The 25,936-nt window shown below is 41.7% G+C and overlaps 2 protein-coding genes across 12 annotated transcripts in view; one reads left to right on the plus strand and one right to left on the minus strand.

Moving 5' to 3' along the window:
• TNFRSF19 (TNF receptor superfamily member 19) overlaps positions 1 to 16,234 on the plus strand; it is a 105,371-nt gene extending 89,137 nt beyond the window's left edge. For 4 of the 11 annotated variants that reach the window (XM_015120743.3, XM_077974267.1, XM_015120744.3 and 1 more), the window contains exons 7-10: positions 512 to 637; positions 8,125 to 8,227; positions 8,875 to 9,280; positions 13,554 to 16,234. In XM_015120743.3, coding sequence (XP_014976229.2) covers positions 512 to 637; positions 8,125 to 8,227; positions 8,875 to 9,280; positions 13,554 to 13,562 — 644 coding nt within the window. In that variant the 3' untranslated portion in view covers positions 13,563 to 16,234. Of the gene's footprint in view, positions 1 to 511; positions 638 to 8,124; positions 8,228 to 8,874; positions 9,323 to 13,553 lie in introns of those variants that run through there. The other 7 variants (XM_002808139.4, XM_028837411.2, XM_015120742.3 and 4 more) reach the window with 2 other exon arrangements.
• The window catches only part of MIPEP (mitochondrial intermediate peptidase), a 213,211-nt gene that overhangs the window by 1,630 nt on the left and 185,645 nt on the right, over positions 1 to 25,936 (minus strand). Inside the window, exon 19 of the transcript XR_013407934.1 lies at positions 11,110 to 11,269. The gene's annotated coding sequence lies outside the window, so the exon portion shown is untranslated. The remainder of the gene's footprint in view (positions 1 to 11,109; positions 11,270 to 25,936) is intronic.

The following is a 25,936-nucleotide window of genomic DNA, read 5'->3' on the forward strand; positions in this document are numbered from 1 at the left end:
GAGACAAAATAAGATTTACTCTTCATTAAGTGGAAGCCGATCATTGTAAAGGCCTTCATCCTCCTCATCTTCACATTGAGTGGACTGAGGAGGAGGAGGAGGAGGAGGAGGGGTCGGCCTTGGTGTCTCAGGGTGGCAGAGGCTGAAGAAAATCTGTGTATAAGTGACCTGCACAGTTCAAACCCGCATTGCTCAAGGGTCACCTGTAGAACTCACTGAGGTTGCACAACTTTGTAAGGAGACTTAGAAGGCTGTGATGTCCCTGTGCCACTAGGCAAAAATAAAAATCATTGTCAGTAATGGCAACATTAGTACCCTACATTTTGAACTTTCTTAACAAATTATTTCATGTTTGTGCTTCCATATAAGAAGTCCTCAAACGTCGGAAGGATAGCTGACTTGTTCTTTAAAAATACGAAAGCTAGAATGGTACAGGTCTGCATTGGATGTTCACGGGACTGCCGTAGAGAGGAGACTGTGTTCCCTGACAGAGTTCTCACCCCTCACTTAGGGTCTCTGCGGTCTCAGGACATTCAGTACAACGGCTCTGAGCTGTCGTGTTTTGACAGACCTCAGCTCCACCAATACGCCCACAGAGCCTGCTGCCAGTGCCGCGGTGGCTCAGCGCAGACCTGCGGTAAGTTCAGCAGGGGAGCGCCCTTAGGAGGCCTGGAGACGCCCTGAAGCTGAAGCAGCAAGAATTGGTCCCGGTTTATTCATCGCATCGCACAGCGAGGTGGCTGTGTTGAGTCTTCTAGTGAAAACTAATCTTGTTAGATTATTCTCCACCATCTCCTGTTGGTTTGGGTGTTTTGAGTCTCTTAAGTATTAAAAAGGAAACAAGCATCTCGTTAAAATCCTAGAATTTTTCAGCAACTTTTGGGGCATGTTTGTCATTCTTGTTTTGAGTCAGTTTATTTAAAATCACGGTAACCTTTGGTAGAGTAGGAGTTTATATCCTTTGCTGTCTGGTTGATTCAAACCAAACACTAATATGCCTATTTTAAAAATATGTCTATTTAAAAAAATATCTATTTTTAGAGTTTCTTAAGAGAGAGGTGAGAAGTCCATTTCAAGGTTTTACACAAACCATAATTGTCCCTTGGACTACTGACAGAATGAAAGTTTAGGAAAGTGATTCAAAGGGAAACTGGTCTCTAACTTGGGCAAATAGGGGCAAAGGTAATACCAACTTTTTTTAAACTTTTATTTTAGGTTTTTGGGTACATGTGCAGGTGTGTTACATAGGTAAACTCGTGTTACACATTTCTTTATTTTACAGATTATTTAATCACCCAGGTATTGAGCCTAGTACCCAATAGTTACTTTTTCTGTTCCTCTCCCTCCTCCCATGCTCCACCTTCAAGTAGACCCCATTGTGTGTTGTTCCCTTCTTTGTATTCACGTGTTTTCATCATTTAGCTGCCGCTTGTAAGTGAGAACATATGGTATTTGGTTTTCTGTTCCCGCTTTAGTTTACTGAGGATAATGGCCTCCAGCTCCATCCATGTTCCCACAAAAGACACGATGTCATTCCTTTTTATGGCTGCATAGTATTCCATGGCGTATATGTACCACATTTTCTTTATTCAGTCTATCATTGATGGACATTTAGGTTGATTCCATGTCTTTGCTATTGAGAATAGTGCTGCAGTGAACATTCATGTGCATGTGTCTTCATGGTAGGATGATTTATATATTTAGGTATATAACCAGTAATGGGATTGCTGGGTCAGGTGGTAGTTCTGTTTTTAGCTCTTTGAGGAATTGCCACACTGCTTTCCACAATGGCTGAACTAATTTACACTTCCACCAACAGTGTGTAAGCATTCCCTTTACTCTGCAACCTTGCCAGCATACGTTAGTTTTTGACTTTTGAATAATAGTCATTCTGACTGGTGTGAGATGGTATCTCATTGTGGTTTTCATTTGCATTTTTCTAATGATCAGTGCTGTTGAGCTTTTTATCATATGCTTGTTGGCCACATGTATGTCTTCTTTTAAGAAGTGTCTGTTCATGTCTTTTGCCCAGTTTTTGATGGGGTTGTTTTTCTCTTGTAAATTTAAGTTCCTTATAGATGCTGTATATTAGACTTTTATCAGATGTATAGTTTGCATTTTCTCCCATTCTGTAGGTTGTCTGTTTACTCTGATGATAGTTTCTTTTGCTGTGCAGAACATCTTAAGTTTAATTAGATCCCATTTGTCCATTTTTGCTTTTGTTGCAATTGCTTTTGATGTCTTTGTCATGAAATCTTTGCCCATTCCTATGTCCAGGATGGTGTTGCCTAGGTTTTCTTTCAGGGTTTTATAGTTTTGGTTTGTACATGTAAGTCTTTAATCCATCTTGAGTTGGTTTTTGTATATGGTGTAAAGAAGGGGTCCAGTTTTAATCTTTGGCATATGTCTAGACAGTTATCCCAGGATTTATTGAACAGGGAGTCTTTCCCCATTGCTTTTGTCAATTTTGTCGAAGATCAGATAGTTGTACGTGTGTCGTCTTATTTCTAGACTCTCTATTCTGTTCCATTGGTCTATGTGCCTGTTTTTGTACTAGTACCATGCTGTTTTGATTACTGTGGCCTTGTAATATAGTTTGAAATCAGTTAACATGATGCCTCCAGCTAGGTATTGAAGGAACTGTATTTGTTCTTTTTGGTTAGGATTGCCTTGGCTAATTCAGGCTCTATTTTGGTTCCATATGAATTTTAAAATAGGTTTTTCCTAGTTCTGTGAAAAATGTCTTTGGCAGTTTGATAGTAATAGCTCTGAATCTGTTTGGGCAGTATGGCCACTTTAATGAAATCGATTATTCCTATCTATGAGCATGTGATGTTTTTTCATTTGTTTGTGCCTTCTCTGATTTGTTTGAGCAGTGTTTTGTAATTCTCTTTCACCTCCCTGGTTAGCTGTATTCTTAAGTATTTTATTCTTTTTGTGGCAGTTGTGAATGGGATTGTCTTGCTGATTTGGCTCTTGGCTTGGCTGTTGTTGGTGTAGAGGAATGCTAATGATTTTTGTACATTTTGTGTCCTGGAACTTTGCTGAGGCTGTTTACCAGCTGAAGAAACTTTTGGGCAGAGACTGTGGGGTTTTCTAGATATAGAATCATGTCATCTGCAAACAGGGATAGTTTGACTCCCTCTCTTCCTACTTAGATGCCCTTTCTTTCTCTTGCCTGATTGCCCTGGCTAGGATTTTCCATACTATGTTGAATAGGAGTGGTGAGAGAGAGCATCCTTGCCTTGTGCCAGTTTTCAAGGGGAATGCTTCCAGCTTTTCCCCAGTCAGAATGATGTTGGCTGTGGGTTTGTCATAGATTGCTCTTATTATTCTGAGGTATGTTCCTTCAATACCTAGTTTATTGAGAGTTCTTAACATGAAGGGATGTTGAATTTTATTGAAAGTCTTTTCTGCATCTATTGAGATAATCACATGGTTTTGTCTTTAGTTCTGTTTAAGTGATGAATCGCGTTTATTGATGTGTGTATGTTGAACCAACCTTGCATCCCAAGGATGAAGCCTACTTGATCGTGGTGGATTAGCTTTTTTGATGTCCTGCTGGATTCCGTTTGTAAGTAGTTTATTGAGGATTTCTACATTGGTGTGCATCAGGGATATTGACCTGAAGTTTTGTTTGTTGTATCTCTGCCAGATTTGGGTATCAAGATGATGCTGGCCTCATAGAATGAGTTAGGAAGGAGTCTCTCCTCATTTTTTTGGAACAGTTTCAGGGGGATGGTACCAGCTCTTCTTTGTTCATGTGGTAGAATTCGGCTGTGAATCCATCTGGTCCTTGGCTTTTTTTGGTTGGTAGGCTATTTACTACTGATTCAATTTTGGAGCTCGTTTTTGTTCTGTTCAGGGAATCAATTTATTCCTGGTTCAGTCTTGGGAGGGTATATATGTCCAGGAATTTATCTGTCTCTTCTAGGTTTCCTAGTGTGTGTGTGTAGATGTTCATAGTAGTTTCTGATGGTTATTTTTATTTCTGTGGGGTCAGTGGTAACATCCCTTTTGTAATTTTTAATTGTGTTTATGTGGATATTCTCTCTTTTCTTATTAGTCTAGTTAGCAGCCTATTTCTTCAAAAAAACAACTCCTGGATTTTTAAATATTTTGAGTGGTTTTTCATATCTCAATTCTTTCATTTCAGCTCTGATTTTGGTTATTTCTTGTCTTCTGCTGGCTTTAGGGGTGAGGTGATTTGTTCTTGCTTCTCTAATTCTTTCTGTTGTAATGTTAGGTTGTTAATTTGAGATCTTTCTAACTTTTTTATTTGGGTGTTTAGTGCTATGAATTCCCTCTTAACCCTCCCTTAGCTGTGTCCTAGAGATTCTGGAATGTTGTATCTTTGTACTCATTAGTTTCAAAGAATTTCTTGATTTCTACCTTAATCTTAGTATTTACCCAAAAGTCATTCAGGAGTATGTTGTTTAATTTCCATGTAATTGCATGGTTTTGAGTGATTTTCTTAGTCTGTACTTCTATTTTTATTACACTGTGGTCTGCGAGTGTGTTTAATACTAATTTTCTTTGCTATGTATTTCTATTCCTTAGCACGTGTTCTTACACTTACACATCCCACTCCCCCGCCACCCTACCACCTCACCTCCTCTGCAAATTAAAACCCTCCATGGCCAACCACCCTCTCTACAAGTCTACCCCAGTTCCCCTGTCCTCTTATTACTTTACAGGTCTGTTAGCACCCATGGAAGCAATATTAATAGCACCATTTTGTCTAATAAGCCATCTGTATTTGTTTTAACCATATCCCATTAGATCCCATTAGATTGACTTGTCTTCTTGGAACTGTCTAATCAATCTTCTCAAGAAATTGTCAGTTAAGTGTTCCAATCTCATGTTGTATATATAGCCATGCATTGCTTTTATGCTAACCTTGTAGAGTGCACACAAACCTAGATGGGATAGCCTCCTACAGAGCTAGGCTATGTGGTGTAGCCCATTGCCCCAGGCTACAAACCTGTACAGCATGTGACTGCACTGAATACTGTAGACAGTTGCAATACGATAAGTACTTGTGGATCTAAACATAGAAAAGGCACAGTAAAAATATGGTATTATAAACTTCCGGGACCACCATGGTATTGTTGGGCCATCACTGAACAAAACATTGCTATGCAGCATATGGCTATATAGAATAAGAAGCTTTCATTTTAATTCTTTTTCTGGTAGTTATTACTATCTCCTGTTTTAGGAATGGGTGAAGAATAAAATACAAGACTTTCTGTGGTGTGTGGATCTAGTTTTGCCTTTGTCTACACAGATAAGACCCTTAGACACTATTAATGGTGACTGTATGATCCTTACACACCCCCAAGCATTACATTTTCCTAGATATGATACCGTGGACACTGTTACTAGAGTTAGAAGTAGGAAAACTTTCTGGAGAAATGAACTCTAATTTTAAATTTTAAATGTAATAAAACGCAGTTGGTATAAACTCTGCCTCACCTTACTTCAGTCTGAGAAGAAAGATTAAATATACAGATGGCCTTGTTGCATGACCTCCTAACAGAACACTGGGGCCGGAAATGATCCCCAGGCCAACGCCCTGGGTCAGTGCAGCTTATTTCAAGTGCTTCCTCCTGAATGGCAGATCCTTTTTTCCCTTTACCTTTTTCTTTTGACATAATTTCAGGAATCTGACATAATTGCAGAAATATCGAAAGCGTAGAACAAAGAACCTCCCACATGTCCTTTACTGAGATTCCCCAAATATTAACATGATGCTGCCCATGTTCACATTGGCTTTATCCCCTCTCTCTCGTGTGTGTGTGTGCATACTTGTTTTTCATTTTCTATTTTAAATCCAGTTGCAAATATGATGTCCCTCTCCCCCTTAGTACATCAGTGTTTGCGTCCTAAAACATTTTCTCTCACATAGCAACAGCACAATTATTAAAACAGGAAATTTATGTTAATTCAGTACTATTATATCATCTACAGAGCATAGTCACATTTTCCTAATTGTCCCAGTGTTGTCTTTCATAGCGAAACAAAATTCTGAAAACTTCTGTCGGATTTAGTTGTCAAATCTGTTTGGTCTCTTTTAATCTGGAATAGTCTCCTAACATTTGTGTTTCATGATATTGATTTTTTTTTTTTTTTTAAAGTACAGGCCAGCACTTTTCAAAATTCTACAGTTTTGTAGAACGACACTCAATTTGGGTTTGTCTGACGTTCCTCAGGATTCAATTCAGAAATACTGAGGGGATGCTAGGTCCTCAGCGCCCTGGGTCGGGAGGCGAGGTTGTCTGTCTGGCCTGTGCCTGGTCAGGCTCACCTTGGTGACTTCATTAACGGGGTGTCTGCCAGGTTTCTCCAATGTAAAATGTCTGCTGTTCTCTTTGTAATGAATACATATCCTGTAGGGGATACTTGGAGACTATGTAAATATCCCGTCACACCCCAAACTTTCACCCCGTAGCTTAGCGTGCCCTGATGATTCGTACTGGAATCAGTCGTGACTATGATGGTTAACAAATCCTGGCTTTCTAATTCCATTATTCTTTCCACATTTATTAGTTGGCTTCCTATGGTAAGAAGGAACTTTCCTTCTCCATTTATTTATTTATATACCTTAGTGAGTTTAGACTCGTGGACTGTATTCAGTGGGTTGCAACCCTTTGGTGTCACTGTTGATTCCGATGCTCATGTTGCCCGGCATTTGGAACTCCCTTCGGTCTGGCTCATGTGCCATTTTGACAGGTCCGCATTATTCTTTTAGCACTTTCTTACTTTCTGCCACCAGAAGTCCCAGATTTGTCGTGTACTTTCCCTGGAATCAGCCTTTCTACAAGGAACGGCAGTGCCTTTTGCTTTAAAACAATTTTGAAGTGTCCCATGGTGAGCGTGACACTCGTTTGTTAAGTGGCAGTAAACCCTGGTGAGTTCAACGGGTTCAGAGCACTGTATGTTTAGATGGTCCGGGCGGAGGCCTTGCTTTGAGGGAAACTTAGATGCAGGCAGGCCAGTCATCCTGTTTCACACAGGCTTGCGATTGCATCTCAATATTTGGCATTCATTTTTTAAAAGGGAGACTGTAGTTTCATAATTTTTTTCCTGTTTATAAAAGTAAAGAGATATTCCTCATGGAAAATTTGGATACACACAAACATATAGCTATATATGTAAATGTATAATTTCTTCAATAGCTATATATGTAAATATATAATTTCTCCAAGTCTTCCTCTGTGTATGTGTGTGAGTCTTTGTGTGTGTGTGCGCGCGCTTTAGTGTGTTTGTGGTTCTAAATTAGAATGAGATATATATGTATAGACAGAGTGAGAAATCAAGAAGGCTCTTCAAAAAGATGAGTGTTTATTTTCTGCTTATAGGATTGAGAAGATTTATTTTTAAGTTTCTTATCTAATCTCTATTTTAGATTTTTAAGCTTATATTATCTTTGTAGCACAAAATATATCCAGCTTCAGTGGTATATTCAGTTTGTAAAGCTGTGTGCACATATCTACTTATTCCTTAAGTGACATTGCTAGCAATAAAAAGAAATGTGTCTGTGTGTATGGAGTTAGAGGGTTCGAACATGCACGCTCTCATCTGTGTTAGGAGGCCACTCAGCAGAAAAGTTGTCCTGCTCCTCCTGTCCTCAGTGGGGCCAAGAGTCTCGTTTTGTGCTCTCCCACAGACTGCTTTATTCCTTCTCCCCACTTCTTATTGTAGTGAAATACACATAACATAAAATTCACCATCTTAACCATTTTCAAGTGTGCAGTTCAGTGGCGTTAAGTACATTCTCACTGAGGTGCAACCATCACCACCATTCACCTTCCGGAACATTTTTCATCCTCCCAAACTGAAACCCTGTCTCCATGAAACAACAGCTCCTGGTCTCCCCATTGCCCCAGCCCCCTAGCATCCCCCCTTCTTCATCTGTCTGTATGAGTCCGTCTACTCTCGGTACCTTAGGTAAGTGGCTCATCATTTGTTTAAGATGAGAAAAAAAGAGAACCTTGTATTCCTTTTCCCCCAAAAATCACCCAAAGGGGAACATCTAAGTTTCCAAGAGGAGTGTTGAGTGTTACTGAGGTGAAAGCTGCCGGAGGGAGGCACTGTGCTTCACACCTGTGCTGTCTTCCCCAGGGCCGGTGCACTTGCTCCCATCCTCGTGCTGTGACAAGGCCTGCAGCCCCGACCGGGCGACTGTTGGTTGTGGGGTGCATTCTGCGGCCAGTCTTCAGGCGAGGTAACTGGGTGCTTTCAATCAATCATTTCATATCCGCCTGTGCAAATATGCATTCTACTAATGTACCGATTTTCATCTGAAACGATGGAAACATCACCTCTTAAATATTAATGACGTTCTGGATATTGGTGGGGTGCAATTCTCAGGCAAGAATTAGGTAGGTCTCTCAAGGTCACTCGTATCCAGTACAACATTCTTTATACTTTACTCTTCATTAATTTTATTTTTGTCTTATGTCCATGATTTCTGACACCTCTGTCATCTGTAATTAACATGTAACTAATTTTTACCCATGGACTATTATTTTAGAATAGCACTCAATCAAACTCAGATGAGACCCTGCATGTTTTAGACGTTGGAAACTGTCTAAACTGTCTTCCTGTCTAAACAGGAAACTGCATGTTTTAGACGTTGGATTAAATGTAACTATATTAATTAGAAGGAGGGGTCAAAATTCAGTTTTCAAGTAAATGGAGTAATTTGACTTACTGTATTGAGGCAAGTTTATAACAATAGGAAACACTAGAATTCTGATTTAGTATCTAGATATTTCATCTAGAAGACCTAACATTACGGCTGAAATGCTTCTTTGTAGTAGTGTTTTTCTCCCCATCACAGACTTTAAGCTCTTTTGAATGTGTGTGCAGAAACGCAGGCCCAGCCGGGGAGATGGTGCCAACTTTCTTCGGGCCCCTCACGCGGTCCATCTGTGGCGAGTTTTCAGACGCCTGGCCTCTGATGCAGAATCCCATGGGTGGTGACAACATCTCTTTTTGTGACTCTTATCCCGAACTCACTGGAGAAGACATTGTTTCTCTCAGTCCAGAACATGAAAGCTCAACGTCTTTGGCTTCAAATAGCAGTCAAGATTTGGTTGGTGGGGCTGTTCCAATCCAAGCTCATTCTGAAAACTTTACAGCCGCTGCGGATTTATCTAGATGTAACAACACACCGGCAGAACCAGCATCAACTCAGGATGCACCAACTACGAGAAGCCAGCTAGATCAGGAGAGTGGCGCTGTCATCCACGCAGCCACTCAGACGTCCCTCCAGGTAAGGCAGCGACTGGGTTCCCTGTGAACATAGCACTGACTTACACTAGACCAGAACGCTGTTCCCAGCACAAAATTAGGGGGAACCTCATGAGATTTTTTTTGCATCTTTCCTAATTTCTTGTATGTTGTAGAATATGTTTTAAAATAAATTTCAAGTCTTTTTTTAAAAAACGAACACAGCTAATATATAAGAGCAAAGTGTACAGCTGCGTTCTTTTATTCCTCTTGGTAAGTACAACCACTTAGCACAGCACCTGCCGCCTCGTTCCCTGGTTGAGAGAGATGCGTCGGATATGGGAGCACCTTGCAGACAATTCCTGACCTTCACTTCTTCCTGTTATATATAGTTATGTATCTATTACTTATGCCCAATACTTAAATGTACTTCATTCACTGCCAAGTTTCTGTGAATTTAGGTCTCCTAAAGCTGCTCTTTTCCCTCCTCTCTCTTGCTATTGTTTTCTGGATCACTCTATTTTGACAGATTGATTGATTTGGCTGGAAATTGATTGTTGGTTGTGACCCGAGACCGGGTCATAAGACCCTCTCAGGCGGGGGGTTTAAAATCAGGTTTGGGTGGAGCGAGGGTGGCACCTGCAGAGATGGGGCTTTCTGCATGCCGCAAAACTGGAGGCAGCAAAGGATTCTGGGGCAACCGGGCACGTCTCTGCTTTCTTCAGGTGAGGACGTGGCCTTTGCTGATTTTGACCTCATGTTTGTAAACATTTCCTTAAATGGGAGCGCATGTATTGTTAGTGTAAGTTCTAGAAGAAAAGTGTCAAGCCTTGAGTGTAAAAGGGCAGAGTCACAGCAACAGTCCAGCTCCCAGGCCCACAAGACCCTGCCCCACAAAGAGGCCGCTGCTGTCACTGCGTGTCCCTCCCTGCCCCAGATCAGCGCTGTGGGTGCGGAGGAGGCAGCTGAGCCTGCTCCAGAGGCGTCTCGCTTCCATGTGCTTCTGTATGCTGGCCTGATTGTATCAGAGACTTAGTGCACAGTCAAAGTGTGAATGCTGATGTGTTCCTTTTAAGATCAGTTCACAAGTTACATATGATCTAAGTCTGCAGTACTTGTTCTCTGTTTTTCGTGTTTGGGTTTTGAAACGGGGTCTCTCTGTCGCCCAGGCTGGAGCTCAGTGGAGCGATCACAGCTCACTGCAGCCTCGTCCTCCCGGGCTCAAGCCACCTTTCCACCTTGTTTGCTTTTTTTAACTACAAAAAAAAATTATCTGGAGAATTTACAGGGGATTCTATAGAGAAAACATTTGTTAGCTTTGGAGGGAAAAAATTGGTTTTGTTCTCAAAATGGGGGAATGGAGAAGTAAGAGAAGGGAGATGAGTGAATGAAGGGAAAACAAATTAGGCAGTTAACACATACAAAGTATCTACCTCTGAGCTTTGCCTGGAGTTAGGAAAGGCTGTTCACTGGTCTTGTTCTTTTGAGCCATCCATAATTAGTAAAATTGTTATGATAAGAAATAAGAAAAGACTTAAGAATTAACCTAGTTGAGTGTAAGTCTCGAGAATGGACTGTGCCCCACACAGCGTAGGAACTGAGAGGACACAGCAGCCGAGAGCATGTAACGAGTCCTTCACAGCGGAGAGCGTCCACCGACGGATCGGAGGATGCTAGAAACAGGGGAACCCCCCTGCTCAGCAGCAGAGGGCCCAGCTGCCCCCCAGCAGCACTAAATGAGGGGCCCTCGCCACGTCTACTACATCGTCCGTTGACTCTCGTTAGACCATCTGAGGAACTAGGGCTACAGTGCTGCCAGCTGACTGATGACTGTTTTTCAGAATTTTGTCAGGAAACAGAATTACCACTCACCTTAATTTTGTAGCTTGTTCCCAAGTTTGTGATGTCCATTGCCGAGACTAAGGCAGGGAACATCTTCATACAAGGTCATCCCGGCGCCACCTCATTGCCTGCTTGTGTCTGTGCATGTTGGTGCGGTGGGGACAGGATTGTATGAGCACTGTCATCACAGCTGTATGGACATGATATTTTAGAAACATGCTTTAGGTGGTGAGATTGGCATATCATGACTTATTAACTCTTTTGAAAGACATGCAGGGTAGTTCTCATGATTTCTATATACTTTCAACTCAAATCATTATGAAAAGAAAGTTACAATTACATCTAAACTGAACCTGATGAGAAAATATTACATTCAAGTTGCACAGCATAATTTATTAATGAAAGGTTTTTACTAACTTTTCAAGATGTGTAGTCCTATAATTGTTAGATTAATTTAGATAAATCTAAGTATGACATTGAATTTTAAAAAGGAATTGTTAAAATATAGACCATTTTGATTTTTCCCCTATAATAGTAAATAATATTTTGAGCCTATTTTAAGAGATAATAATTTCCAGATGCTGGGAAAAAAAAAAAAAAAAAAAACTTCAGTTGCACTTAATAATCTGTGAAATGTAGCAAATGAACCTTAAGCTACTGCAGGCCTTTGGGGGTGTGGTCCTCCTCTTTATTTCAAGGTTCAACCAAGTGTTTAACTCAAGTAGTTTTGCTTTTGTTTTGTTTTTTTTTCCCCATCTAAATTCAAAAAACCAACCCACATTTTCCCCAACAGGCTAATTTTCCAACTACAGGACACATTCACTTCTCATAAAGAATTTGATTTTAGGCTGAGGCAGGAAGATGACTTGAGCTCAGGAGTTTGAGGCTGCAGTGAGCTAGGATCACGCCACTGCACTCCAGCCTGGGCAACAAAGCAAGACCCTGTCTCTTAAAACATAAAATACAATAATTTGATTTCAGCAGCTCACTCTGATGAACCAAAGCACAGGGCATCGCGTTAATTTTCTCCATTCCACAGGTTCGTGTTCAGTTAGCTTGGCTCCACGATGTGAGCGCGCTCGTAGCTCAGGAGAACAAAGTGTGTCCATCTGGGAGGTGGATAAGGAGCAGCTGTGGCCAAACAGCATTTCTCTCTTTACGTGGTGTGAGGCCATGATTTCAACGCATGATGCATTTGTTTCCAAAACCTGCATTTGCACACACTAGTTTTCTTGTGGGTGATTTAAGATCACCCATAATCTGATGATAGTTACGGTTCCAGATAAAGCAAATAGGTGTGAGAGCCTTCTTGAGTTTGTATGACTCGATTTGAATCAAGCTTTTCCTATACACATCTCTCCAGATAATGTTCCAGAAGGGAACAAAACTGAGATATTTGGAACATTTTTTGCTGAGCTATTTGAGAGAACAAAGCCAGACTGTGTACTTACAGGAAAAGCATTTCTTGAAGTTGTTTTTAATCCAACATTTAAAATGTCAACAGGAAGAGACAGAAAGAAGGTTAGGAAACATGAGAGGACCCTGGGGTCTATTGTTTCAATCGATTGAAATCTCTACTTTTTCCTTATTGGCAAAATGAGGATAATTTGCCTCCCACAGAAGGGTTAATGTAGTTATTATAACCATGTCAGTTAATCAACGTATTTGATAAAACTATCTCCTGTTATTGGACGTATTTCTTACGATTTGACTTCTAGATAATCTCCTTAGACCTAGGAATAATTTTTTGCATACACTTACCTGGTATGTCACCAATGCCAAGTTCGTGGTAAGTTAGTGAAGGGTTAATACATGAAGTAAATGTTCAGTGATTTCACTTGCGCCCTTCGTGCATTGAGGTCAGTGCTCTTTGTGATAAGGACACGTCTAATGGCTATACTTTGCTGAGGATATTTTCCCGATAAGGATTGTGAGTATGCTAGGGAGATTGTTATAAGATAAATCTTATTCCCAACTATTTCTGAACGTTCTCTAATAGTTTAATGGAAGTTTCACATTCAAAGACTAAGTTGGCAGATAAAGAATGGCACTATTCATTCATCATATTTGTTCTTTGAAAGAAAGGAAATACAGAATCCTAAAATATTTACCTACAGATGCTTGAAAGGAACACAGTACAGAAGAAAGAAGCTTTAAATGTTTGAATAAGGTTGAAAGCCCACAGAAGAATGGTTTGTTAATACATTATGATTGCTATGGGTTACAGTATCGTCTTTTAAGTACTCTGCAGTTATTGGGTGACTATGAATTGTTATGAAAACCTTTATTTTATCCTGAGATTACACGGGTAGCTGGATATTTGGATACTACTGAATGAGTTTCTTGTCCATGTGCTATTAAATTCATGGGTACTACTAGTAAAAGTTATGCATAATAATTCTTTACCATTGAAATTTAGCAGATTTAATTTATAAGACATTGTCTCTAAAGCTTCCTTTCTGTTGCTGTTTTAGGAATCTTAAAGGACCTGCTGCTTTCTGCAGTAGAAGTGTGTGCTGGAACCCAAAGAGTACTCCTTTGTTAGGCTTATGGACTGAGCAGTCTGGACCTTACATGGCTTCTGGGGCAAAAATAAATCTGAACCAAACTGACGGCATTTGAAGCCTTTCAGCCAGTTGCTTCTGAGCCAAACCAGCTGTAAGCTGAAACCTCAATGAATAACAAGAAAAGACTCCAGGCCGACTCATGATACTCTGCATCTTTCCTACATAAGGAGCTTCTCTGCCACAAAAGTGACTTCAAAGAAGGATGGGTTGAGTTGGCAGCCTATGAGATTGTGGACATATAACAAGAAACAGAAATGCCTTCATGCTTATTTTCATGGTGATTGTGGTTTTACAAGACTGAAGACCCAGAGTATACTTTTTCTTTCCAGAAATAATTTCATACCGCCTGTGAAATGTCAGATAAATTACCTTAGCTTTTACGTAGAATGGGTTCAAAAGTGAGTGTTTCTATTTGAGAAGGACACTTTTTCATCATCTAAACTGAGTCGCGTAGGTGGTTAGAATGGCCTTCATATTGCCTGCCTAAATCTTGGGTTTATTAGATGAAGTCAACTGAATCAGAGGAATCAGACAGAGAAGGATAGCTCTTTCCGGAATCCACACTTCAGCCTCGGTCTCATAAACACCCGCTGGTGCTGATCTCAGGAGCACACCAGGGCCAGGGAATGTGGCTGAGAAAGGGCAGCCCATTGCCCAGAATTAACACATATTGTGGAGACTTGTATGCAAAGGCTGGCATATGTATATGAAAATCAGTTGATATAGAAACATTTGTTGCATCTGTCCCTCTGCCTGAGCTTAGAAGATTATAGAAAAAGGGTATTTATAAACATAAATGACCTTTTACTGGCATTGTATCTTATACTAAAGGCTTTAGAAATTACAGCATAGCAGCTTCCCCTACTACTGCAATAGTCTTCCATGAGAACACACCACACGTTAGGACTAGAAGAAAATGCTCCATTTGTAGGGGTTTAGATGAAGCAGCTGTAACTGCCCTAGTGTAGTTTGACCAGGACATTGTCGTGCTCCTTCTGATCGTGTAAGATTAGTTAGCACATCATCTCCTACTTCAGCCATCCAGTGTTGGATTTAAGAGGATGGAGTTTCTTTCTATTAAGGTGCTCTATCCCCTACCATCTACACACTAGCATCGTCTCTAGAGTTAAGACAGAAATGAACCCCGTTCAGTCACAAAGCAGCGAATGGTTCATTTGCTCTTACTCTTTATGCCCTGGAGAAGACTTACTTGAACAGGGCATTTTTTTAGACTTTTGAACATCAGTATGTTCGAGTGCGCTACAATATTTTGGTTTGGAATTGCCCTGTCCAAGTCACTGTCTTTTAACATTTAAACTGAATATTAAAATGTGTCTTTCCTAGGATATTTTTATCTTCTCATGTATTACCCACGGTTTTCTCTCTTTGTGAAAGATTAGTAACATTTAATGAGTCCTTTTTCTTGTGGCCTTTTCTCCATAGTTTCAGGTTTTGGTATGTGTTCACTAGCTTGCCTGTGTCTGGTACATCTCGTGACCTCAATTCCCTCACCTGAAATAGGAAATGAGTGTTTCACTGTAGCCCCCAAGCTGTCATGTCAGCCTAGTGCCTAGTCATAATTGATTGATTTTTTCCTGGATTACTTTTTTTTTTTAAGTATAAACCAATGATCCTTTGGTAGTATGAACTCTTAGGAAAATTGCCTTTTGGACATGTAAAATATTTAGGATTTGACCACACAATGGCTGTGAAAATGCAAGTAGAGTTTCCTCGCGTGACCTCACCATGATTCACATACGTGCCACTATTTGCCATCTGGTCCTTTCTGTTATGACAGAGAGATGATGAAAGTGGGCAGGGCTGTGTTCCTTTGTGTAGCCTGTATATATTTTCCACATGTAGAACCCTGATTAACTTCAAGGACAAACACTGGCTGGAGAAAGCCAGACTGATGGGAATGAGATTTTGGCCAAAAATCCCAAAACATCATTTGCAATCAGCAGAGAACTGCTTAGGGTTGAAAATGGATTTCATTTGCTACTGAATGTGATAAATCCTGTGTAACTTGTATCAAGATGAAGACATTTTACCCTACCGCTCTAGCAATATGCAACAATGTGATATTTTACACTTTGTCAACATTTGAGAAAAAAATCCAATTTACACTTCACTTTGTTGGAATTATCCCATAGCACTCAATAAACTCAGCTGCTAGAGTGCCGACGTCAGGAAGGCTGGTCGGGTAATGCGTGTGGCTGAATGGGCATAACCACTGTGGCTTCTCGGACTGCAGAAGCTCGTTGACAAGAATGAGGAGGATTTCAGGAGCAACCAAGTATGGTCATGCATTTTCTCATTTTGTGTATATGGAATATATTTTTAAATAGAGATTTTTCTACTTTAGATAAAGTGTTAATGTTGCTATTACCTAGGTTAAGCACTATTGTCTGTGTTGGTAAAAAAAAAAAAAAAAAGGAAAGTCATCCTTGCTTTAAAATAGCTTAAATCAATGTATATTTCATCATTGCTATTTTGCATACTGGAATTTATAAATGTGTAAATTATCATATTCTTAGTTTTGTAATACCTTTTTTATTTGTGAATAAAATTGTCACCTGGTATTCTTATTTATGTGTTCAGTGAGAGAATGATTGATTTTGTGGATGCAGACGTGTTTTTTTCTTTCAAAAGTCTGTGTGAGGGTTTTGCAGAATTCTGCTGCCTCTGGGCACAGCGGCTCCTGCCTGTGGCCCCAGATATTAGGAGGCTGAGGCAGAAGGATCATGAGCCTAGGAGTTTGAGGCCAGCCCGGACAACATAACGAGGCTCTGTCACTAAAACCTGTGCTCCGGAGAGGGACGGAAGCCCCTCTGGCTCCTCAGGCTTTTGGAGGGTGATTTGTAATCCTCACTGGTGACCTGTGAGGGAGAGTCTGGAAACACAGCCAGGCGCATTGGGCTACTTGGAAGGTGCTCTGTGACCCCTGAGAAGCTTTGACATCAAGGTCTTATCGTGATCTCTATTTTTTCCCTTCCTCTTACGGCACAAAGAGGGAAAGAACTAAAGAGAAAGTTTTGTATCCTTCTAGATGGAGCTCAGCCAGGTGTCCTGCAGAGGGGGACTAAAGAGAGGAAGGCGGAGACTTCCACAGAGCAGGAATCCTTCCTTTCTTCCCTCTACTCAGTAAAGCTTTTAAGGCTATTATTCGATTTTGAGAAAGGACTTTAAACTTCCTGGAAAAAAAATACTTTAAAAAATGTTACAGGCCGGGCGCGGTGGCTCAAGCCTGTAATCCCAGCACTTTGGGAGGCCGAGACGGGCGGATCACGAGGTCAGGAGATCGAGACCATCCTGCCTAACACGGTGAAACCCCGTCTCTACTAAAAAAAAAATTTAAAAAACTAGCCGGGCGAGGTGGTGGGCGCCTGTAGTCCCAGCTACTCGGGAGGCTGAGGCAGGAGAATGGCGGGAACCCGGGAGGCGGAGCTTGCAGTGAGCTGCGATCCGGCCACTGCACTCCAGCCCGGGTGACAGAGCGAGACTCCGTCTCAAAAAAAAAAAAAAAAAAAAAAGTTACAGTGACATCCTGCTCTCTCAGCAGGTGAGTTTCTGCTGTTGACACTGGATTCTCTGAGGGAAGGACATTGACTTCCCCCCGACACCCCCACTCGCACCCTAGCGCCCCAGAGCACGTGGACTTTCCTGGTGTCCATGGAGACTGGTTTAGCTGATGGGTACCATAAATCCATCAACTCTCTGAGAGAAATAACTCAAAGCTAATAAGATTCTCCCAGGAGGTCTGGACTATTTTATTGTAATAACAATGACATATTTTCATTGTTAGCACTATTATTAAAGTTTCTGCAACTGGCTACTTATTCTGAATGTGTCCCATTTTAAACTAAGAAGGTATTGTCTGATTTTTTTAAAAATTTATTTTTTGAGACAGTCTTGCTCTGTCACCCAAGCTGCAGTGCACCTCCCAGGTTCACGCAATTCTCCTGCCTCAGCTTCCTGCATAGGTGGCGTTACAGGTGCATGCCACCACACTGGTTAATTTTTGTGTTTTTGGTTTTTTTTTTAAATAAATGGGGTTTCATCATGTTGGTCAGGCTAGTCTCGAACTCCTGACCTCAAATGATCTTCCCACTTCAGCTTGCTGGAATCCCAAATTGCTGGAATTACAGGCTTGAGCCACTGCACCTGGCCTAGTCTCATTTTTTAAAAATGAATTTGGCACCAACTAAGGTCTGTAAATAGAGCTTAAGTTTATCATTCAGTCTTGAAAGTGAACAGTGGTCTGAGAGGTTTCAAAATCGTCTATAATATCGAACAAGTTTCAGTAAGTCCTGGTATGTGATTATAGGGACATCATTATGCTGAGTCAAGGCAGCAGTTCACACTAGCCTTGGTTATGTCACACTTCAGCCAACGGAGGGTTGAAAGGTCTCTACTCCAGAGAGTCAGCTGACCAAGGTTAGGTCATCTCATGAATGGCCAGTGGCGTCTGAATTAGTGTGATCCATGACTGCTTAAAATTCACCTCTCCAGAAGACTTGAATTCTTGAGTTACCAGCAACACCACTTTCTCTAGAACCATGGGTGGTCTTCTGAAAGAGGCTTCATTTTTTGTTCTATAAAGACAGAGGATTCTTTTTTCCATAATTTCTAATGGCATTAGCTGTTCCTACTTCAGACTGATAGCTGTGTTCTGGTAGTTTTGTTTGGGGCGGAATTTAACTAGCAGAACTATGTAGAGGGATTTTCCTTACCTGGGTTGATTATTTACAGTAAATACAAGATCTGCAGACCATTCTGCCAGCAATCTTTTAATCGCAGGTTAGGGAGGCGGACTGTGCCACCGCGAGGCATGCCATCCCTCCACAGATCAGAGATGAATCATTCCCCTTGAAGTTTTGTTTTGTTTTGTTTTGTTTTTTGAGACGGAGTCTCGCTCTTTCGCCCAGGCTGGAGTGCAATGGCGCGATCTCTGCTCAATCAAGCTCCGCCTCCCCGCTTCACGCCATTCTCCTGCCTCAGCCTCCAGAGTAGCTGGGACCACAGGCGCCCGCCACCACGCCCGGCTAATTTTTTGTATTTTTAATAGAGACGGGGTTTCACTGTGTTAGCCAGGATGGTCTCGATCTCCTGACCTTGTGATCCACCCACCTTGGCCTCCCAAAGTGCTGGGATTACAGGCATGAGCCACTGCGCCCAACTGTTTCCCTTGAAGTTCTAAATGCAAGTCCAAGTCCTCTCAGAAGACTCACTCTAGTAGCCATTTCCTGTGGCAGTCCTTAATTTATGCACTCCACATACATTTATATAGCATAGAGCATGTGCTTGGTTCTAACTGCAGTGCCAGGGCCAGAGAAGATATGAAGAAATACAAGGAAACCAAGGCTTTTAAGTGTTTATAAAGTAGACCTGGGCCAGCGTGGTGGCTCACGCCTGTAATCCCAGCACTTTGCAAGGCTGATGCAAGAGGATTACTTGAGGTCAAGAGTTTGAGACCAGTCTGGACAACAATCTGAGACTCCATCTCTACAAAAAAAGAAAAAAAATTACCCAGTGTGGTGGTGCATGCCTATAGTCCTAGCTACTCAGGAGGACCAAGCAGGAGGATCCTTGAGCCCAGGAGTTTGAGGCTGCAGTGAGCTGTGTTACAGCCATTGTACTCCCGCCTGGGCAGCAGAGCAAGAACCTGTCCCTAATAAAATAGCTCTTAATTGTAAAAACACAAGTGCAAATCCTTCTGGGGACAGTGAGGAGGGGGCACAGAAGCTGGGAGGGAAAGTCCTCTGCACTGGGCCATGAAGACTCATGTGGCATTCACCAGGCAAGTGGAGGGATGGAAAATGCTAGAACCGCAGGTGGAAAAGCTCAGCCTGTGCTGGGAGTGGGAGAAGTGCAGGGAGGCTGGAGCACGAGGACACGGGTGAGGTGGCTCAGGGCAGAGTTCTAGCTCAACAGGCACCCAGTGGGTCCTGCCCTGGGGCTGGAGCTTCCCCACGGGGGACTGACTGACCTCTGCGAAGGGATGACAGACATAAAAACCAAAATGGTCTTCCAGAAGCTTCAGAGTTCCAGAGGGAGGTGAGTGGGCCTCTATTCAGCAGCAGCAAATCCCCAATCACTGGGAGGGACCAGCCCCCTGCCAGGAGTGAAGGTGGACAGCCTCTCTCCTGTTTGGAAATACTGAGCCTAAGCTCGTTCCGCAATATCTGGGTCATGTTGGTCCGGTTCTGATTTCCAGCAGGGCAGTGCCGAGCCTCAGGTGCAAGTTTAGGACTCAGCGGAACCATCTGCTGACATCAAACCAACCCTGCACTGGAGTCCTGAGAAGACAAGGCTGAAAAGGCTAGCACACTGCACTAGAGCGGCCATGGCCTCCCTGTGCCTGTGGTTTGCATCAAGCACCTTCGTGGCCTTTTTATCCTGGGCCTGGGACGCACTCACATTGTCCTGCCCAGCCTGGAGCTCCAGGCAACCCTACCACCAGATCTGGGCCATTCTTCAGGGCGATGGGTGTTGGCACATCTGTTTCTAAATCTTAGCTTTGTGCATCTGTTTCTAAATCTTAGCCAGTCGCCTTCACCTGAAAGCCACCTCGAGCCTGATCGTGTCTGTCTGCACCCTACCCTTGTCGTGGAGACGCTGTTGCTTTCGTTCCCTGCCATCACACGGCTGAGCAGCCTCCCCACGGGAAACCCATGGGGCCAGAAGGCTGGCACCCGGCTTGGGAAGGACAGCAAAGCCTGTGCAGCCTGCCTGTGGCCGTTTCTGCATCATCGCCTTCTGCAGCTCAGGAGGGGCTACCCTTGCCCTTCTGTCTCCCAGACGACTCCATCTGCTCCCCAGCATCCTGGCATTATTGAAGTCACAGAAAGCTTCTGGCTGCATCTGAGAGCTGTTTGGATATTTTAACCACACACAAATGCACTGAGAGGCAACTAGGTTAATAAATGGGCCAACCGATTCAATGCCATCCCTATCAAGCTACCAATGAGTTTCTTCACAGAATTGGAAAAAACTGCTTTAAAGTTCATATGGAACCAAAAAAGAGCTCACATTGCCAAGACAATCCTAAGTCAAAAGAACAAAGCTGGAGGCATCACGCTACCTGACTTCAAACTATACTACAAGGCTACAGTAACCAAAACAGCATGGTACTGGTACCAAAACAGAGATATAGACCAATGGAACAGAACAGAGTCCTCAGAAATAATACCACACATCTACAGCCATCTGATCTTTGACAAACCTGAGAGAAACAAGAAAAGCAGAAAGGATTCCCTATTTAATAAATGGTGCTGGGAAAATTGGCTAGCCATAAGTAGAAAGCTGAAACTGGATCCTTTCCTTACTCCTTATACGAAAATTAATTCAAGATGGATTAGAGACTTAAATGTTAGACCTAATACCATAAAAACCCTAGAAGAAAACCTAGGTAGTACCATTCAGGACATAGGCATGGGCAAAGACTTCATGTCTAAAACACCAAAAGTAACGGCAGCAAAAGCCAAAATTGACAAATGGGATCTAATTAAACTAAAGAGCTTCTGCACAGCAAAAGAAACTACCATCAGAGTGAACAGGCAACCTACAGAATGGGAGAAAATTTTTGCAATCTACCCATCTGACAAAGGGCTACTATCCAGAACCTACAAAGAACTCAAACAAATTTACAAGAAAAAAACAAACAACCCCATCAAAAAGTGGGCAAAGGATATGAACAGACATTTCTCAAAAGAAGACATTCATACAGCCAACAGACACATGAAAAAATGCTCATCATCACTGGCCATCAGAGAAATGCAAATCAAAACCACAATGAGATACCATCTCACACCAGTTAGAATGGCGATCATTAAAAAGTCAGGAAACAACAGGTGCTGGAGAGGATGTGGAGAAATAGGAACACTTTTACACCGTTGGTGGGATTGTAAACTAGTTCAACCATTATGGAAAACAGTATGGCGATTCCTCAAGGATCTAGAACTAGATGTACCATATGACCCAGCCATCCCATTACTGGGTATATACCCAAAGGATTATAAATCATGCTGCTATAAAGACACATGCACACATATGTTTATTGCGGCACTCTTCACAATAGCAAAGACTTGGAATCAACCCAAATGTCCATCAGTGACAGACTGGATTAAGAAAATGTGGCACATATACACCATGGAATACTATGCAGCCATAAAAAAGGATGAGTTTGCGTCCTTTGTAGGGACATAGATGCAGCTGGAAACCATCATTCTTAGCAAACTATCACAAGAACAGAAAACCAAACACCGCATCTTCTCACTCATAGGTGGGAACTGAACAGTGAGATCACTTGGACTCGGGAAGGGGAATATCACACACCGGGGCCTATCATGGGGAGGGGGGAGGGGGAGGGATTGCATTGGGAGTTATACCTGATGTAAATGACGAGTTGATGGGTGCTGACGAGTTGATGGGTGCAGCACACCAACATGGCACAAGTATACATATGTAACAAACCTGCACGTTATGCACATGTACCCTAGAACTTAAAGTATAATAATAATAATAAATTAATTAAAAAAATAAAAAATAAAAAAAAGTGTCTCCCAAAAAAAAAAAAAAAAAGAAAAAGGAAAAATAAATAAATAAATAAATGGGCCAACCAGAGGCAAAACCCAAGCATAAAGTTGAGGGAGAAGCCACCCAGAAAATGTAAGAATCCCGAGATCCGATGATCAGATGTGAGAGAATGCACCCCTGGTGGTCTCCAAAGGCCTAGAACTAAAAGGCAACAGCTCCCTCATGACTGTTGTGTTGGGTGAAAGAGAAGCAGAATCCCAGGACCCAAACTCACTATGCCGAAGGGAAAGTTAAGCTTGGGAACTGAGTCACTGACAATGTTTTCCCAAACAGCTGTAATTTCACAACCTGGCTTCACAGCCTCATTCCCTCTGCTCCCTCTTTTCACAAGCTTGCTTTATCTTCCGTAGAATGCAGATTTGCTGAGCTGGAGGTAATGCACAGTTGCCATTCTCCTCTATGCCATCTTTTCACATGTGAAATGTAGATTTACTGAAGCTAGACAGAGCTGCACAGGTGTAAGCATTGGCCTCACTGCCTCCACTCTTCCCTTTTCTCCCTCCTGCTTGCTCTTTCCCCTTTAAATACTGAAGTTCACAAAGGCCCCTCTAGGAAAAGCAGAGGTCACAGATGCCCCTGTTGTCAGAGATGTGTGCACCAGAGCAATTCCATCTTAAACAGGAGCTGGGTAAACTGAGGCTGAGACCTATTGGGCTGCATTCCCAGACAGTTAAGCCATTCTAAGTCACAGGATGAGATAGGAGGTCAGCACACGATACATAGGTCATAAAGACCTTGCTGATAAAATGGGTCGCTGTAAAGAAGTTGGCCAAAACCCACCAAAACCAAGATGGTGACGAGAGTGACCTCTGGTCGTCCTCACTGCTGCACTCCTATTAGTGCCATAACAGTTTACAAATACCACGGCAAGATCAGGAAGTTACCCTATAGGGTCTAAAAGGGGAGGACATGAATAGTCCACCCCTTGTTTAGCATATCATTAAGACATAACCATGAAAATAGGCAACCAGCAGCCCTCAGGGTCTATGGAGTAGCCATTCTTTTATTCCTTTATTTTCCTAATACACTTGCGTCCACTTTATTCTACAGACTTACCCTGAATTATTTCTTGCTCGAGATCCAAGAGCCCTCTCTGGGTCTGGATTGGGACCCCTTTCCTTGTAACATCTTTCTGGCGACCACAGAAGCAACTATAGTATGGAACCCCCTACCCCAACAGCTAACTTTGGGTAAGTGGTGGGGTCCGATAACATCTTTCTGATGAATCACGTAAGGGACGATACTGAGGAAACCCCCCTTTCCAAAGAAAATAGACTGCAGAACTGATTAGTCGACTTCGGGTAAGCGGTAGGATACTTGGGAAAAGAATGGAATTGGGTTAGAGGCCCAACTTAGGGGAGTTAGAGTCTCTAAGACAGACTGGGTTAGAGGCCTCTCTTAATAAAAGGAAAGGATGCTTGATCGACCTTGGATTAGAGGACCAACTTAGGAGGGTTAGAGGCCCCTCTCCATAAAATCCCTCTCAGTAAAATCCCTGTTGGCTAAGAATGGGTTTGGCACTATGGGATGTTAACCTCTATTCTCTTTGGATTAATCACCTTTCACTCTTTGCTGATGGCTATGGGTGACAGGGTTAGGCATATACAGGATCATGGAACATGGGGAGCTTTTTCCTCTCCAAAAAGGGGAAACTGGAGAGCTGATGGAACTCCTGGAAGATATCTCTTTGCTATTGATAAGAGACCACTTGAACTTTTCAGGGCTGCTGCATGGGTGGGCCTTTCTCTGGCCTCCCTGAGTGCCTCACCTTCCCCACCCTGCCACAAGCAATGCTTTTCTCCCTTGCTTTTTGTCTCTCTCTCTGTGCCAACTAGTTGGATGAATGGTAAAAATCATCGTTTATCTCCCATAAAGTTTTGATTAATGAGAAAAAGATTTTGTGAGGCTAGTCGTAAGCTGTAGCGAAACTGATGTGGTTCGTAGGTCTTTCTGTATTGTTCTGTCCTGGAGAGGTGCGCCTTAGGATAGAACATAGGCTTAGGACACCTGTAAACCTGCTTTTCAAGATAGCCCAGGAAACTGGTCAGTCATGTCCTTCGGAGCTTGACCTTGTAACCATATGAACGTGCTTTCTCTTTTCCCAATGGCAGCCCAAGTTCAGAGTTCAATTCCTGGCTTAAAGAATAAGTCCTTTATCTTCTATGTATTTATATATGTTGTATGTGTGATGTTTAAATCTCAAAGAGCTTTGATTAATTTGTTTAGTAACAAGAGCTTCAACAGAATATTTTGTGAGAAAAGTAAAAAGTGTAATGCCTTTTATTTAGTTCATGTGACTTAAGTAATCTTTGGGAAATAAAGAGAGTTTTAAAGATTATTGGTAAAATAAAAATATCTTCAATAATGTAAACATTTGGTGTAAATTATGCAGGTCAGATATTAAGTTTACTAAATGCTTTAAGGTCATAAACTGCTTCTTTGGCTTTTGAAAATTGTTCAGTTTACCTGCTTTGGAGCATTATATTCCAGATAAGGCCTGGGGACATGTGGTGTTAGGCAGGCCCCCCACCTATGCTGGGAAGAGTCAATCCTTATCTGCACTTCTGCCTGGTGTGTCCTGGGCTAGGCTCCACGCCTAGTACTTCATTAGCTTACCAAAGTTTTCATCAAAAGAAAAAGTTGCTAAGAGTTAACAGTGTGGCATGTATTTGAAACTACTGAAAAAAACAGTTTTACATGCAGGGTATGTAAGGAAAGTAGAATGTACTTTTAGCAAAAGATTATAAGATGTCATGGGAATGTGGATTTTCTTGCCTATATAAAAGGGCTAAAGAATTGTTTTAAGTTAGGATAAAGCTAAAGGTTTAAGCAAGTTGTGGAAGGTTTGTGAAAAATTAATCTTGTACAAGAAATTCTGTGTGTGAACATATTGGCTAAAATTAAAGGGGTACTAAAATTAAAGGGGTATTCAGTTTTTCCCATAAATTAAACATTGGAATAAAAGCACAGCAGGTTTTTCTTAGAGCAAAATCCTGCTTATGAGCTGCTCTTTAACAAAAATTGTAAAGGGTTATGAAAGGTTTATGAGAATCTTACCTTATGGTCAAACAGTAAAACTGGGTAGATATGTCTATAAGGTTTTATTAAGAATGGGATTTGACATCAATAATGCATTAATGCAACAGTGACATTTGGCTTATTTGGTTAAAAAAATCATACAAGCAGCAGTCAAATATAAAATGGTGTTTGGTTTTCTTTGGGCTGCATTTGTATAAATATGTTACTGGTATGTGTCCAAAAATTATGAGAAACTCCTATGATTCTAATATGGCTTCCTGTATGTTATTAATAATTACAATTGTTACATAAAATCATTGTATGCCCCAGAGGTAACAAAATTTCTTTGTCAATCATATTTTTAACTGTGGCTGTCCTAAGACATTTTGTCACCCACAAACAAGTGTTGTCTTGTTTTGTTCCTCTTTAGATGGTGGTTTATAATCAAATACAGGGCTTTGACAGGTGTTCTTAAATGCAGGTTTCTGATAACTGCAAAAATTGTGACATTAGAGGAAACAATTTTCAGAACTCTCATGGAGAAGTGGAATGTTCATGAATATCAGAACAGGAGTTAACTGCATAGACTGAACTAACAGAAGCTATTTACAGTTTTTAACAATTGAGTATAGTACACTCCTGTGAACAAATTTAGAGAATATTTGTTTCTCTCT

The sequence above is a fragment of the Macaca mulatta genome, chromosome 17, assembly GCF_049350105.2.
Source record: "Macaca mulatta isolate MMU2019108-1 chromosome 17, T2T-MMU8v2.0, whole genome shotgun sequence".
In the NCBI taxonomy this organism is placed as follows: domain Eukaryota; kingdom Metazoa; phylum Chordata; class Mammalia; order Primates; family Cercopithecidae; genus Macaca; species Macaca mulatta.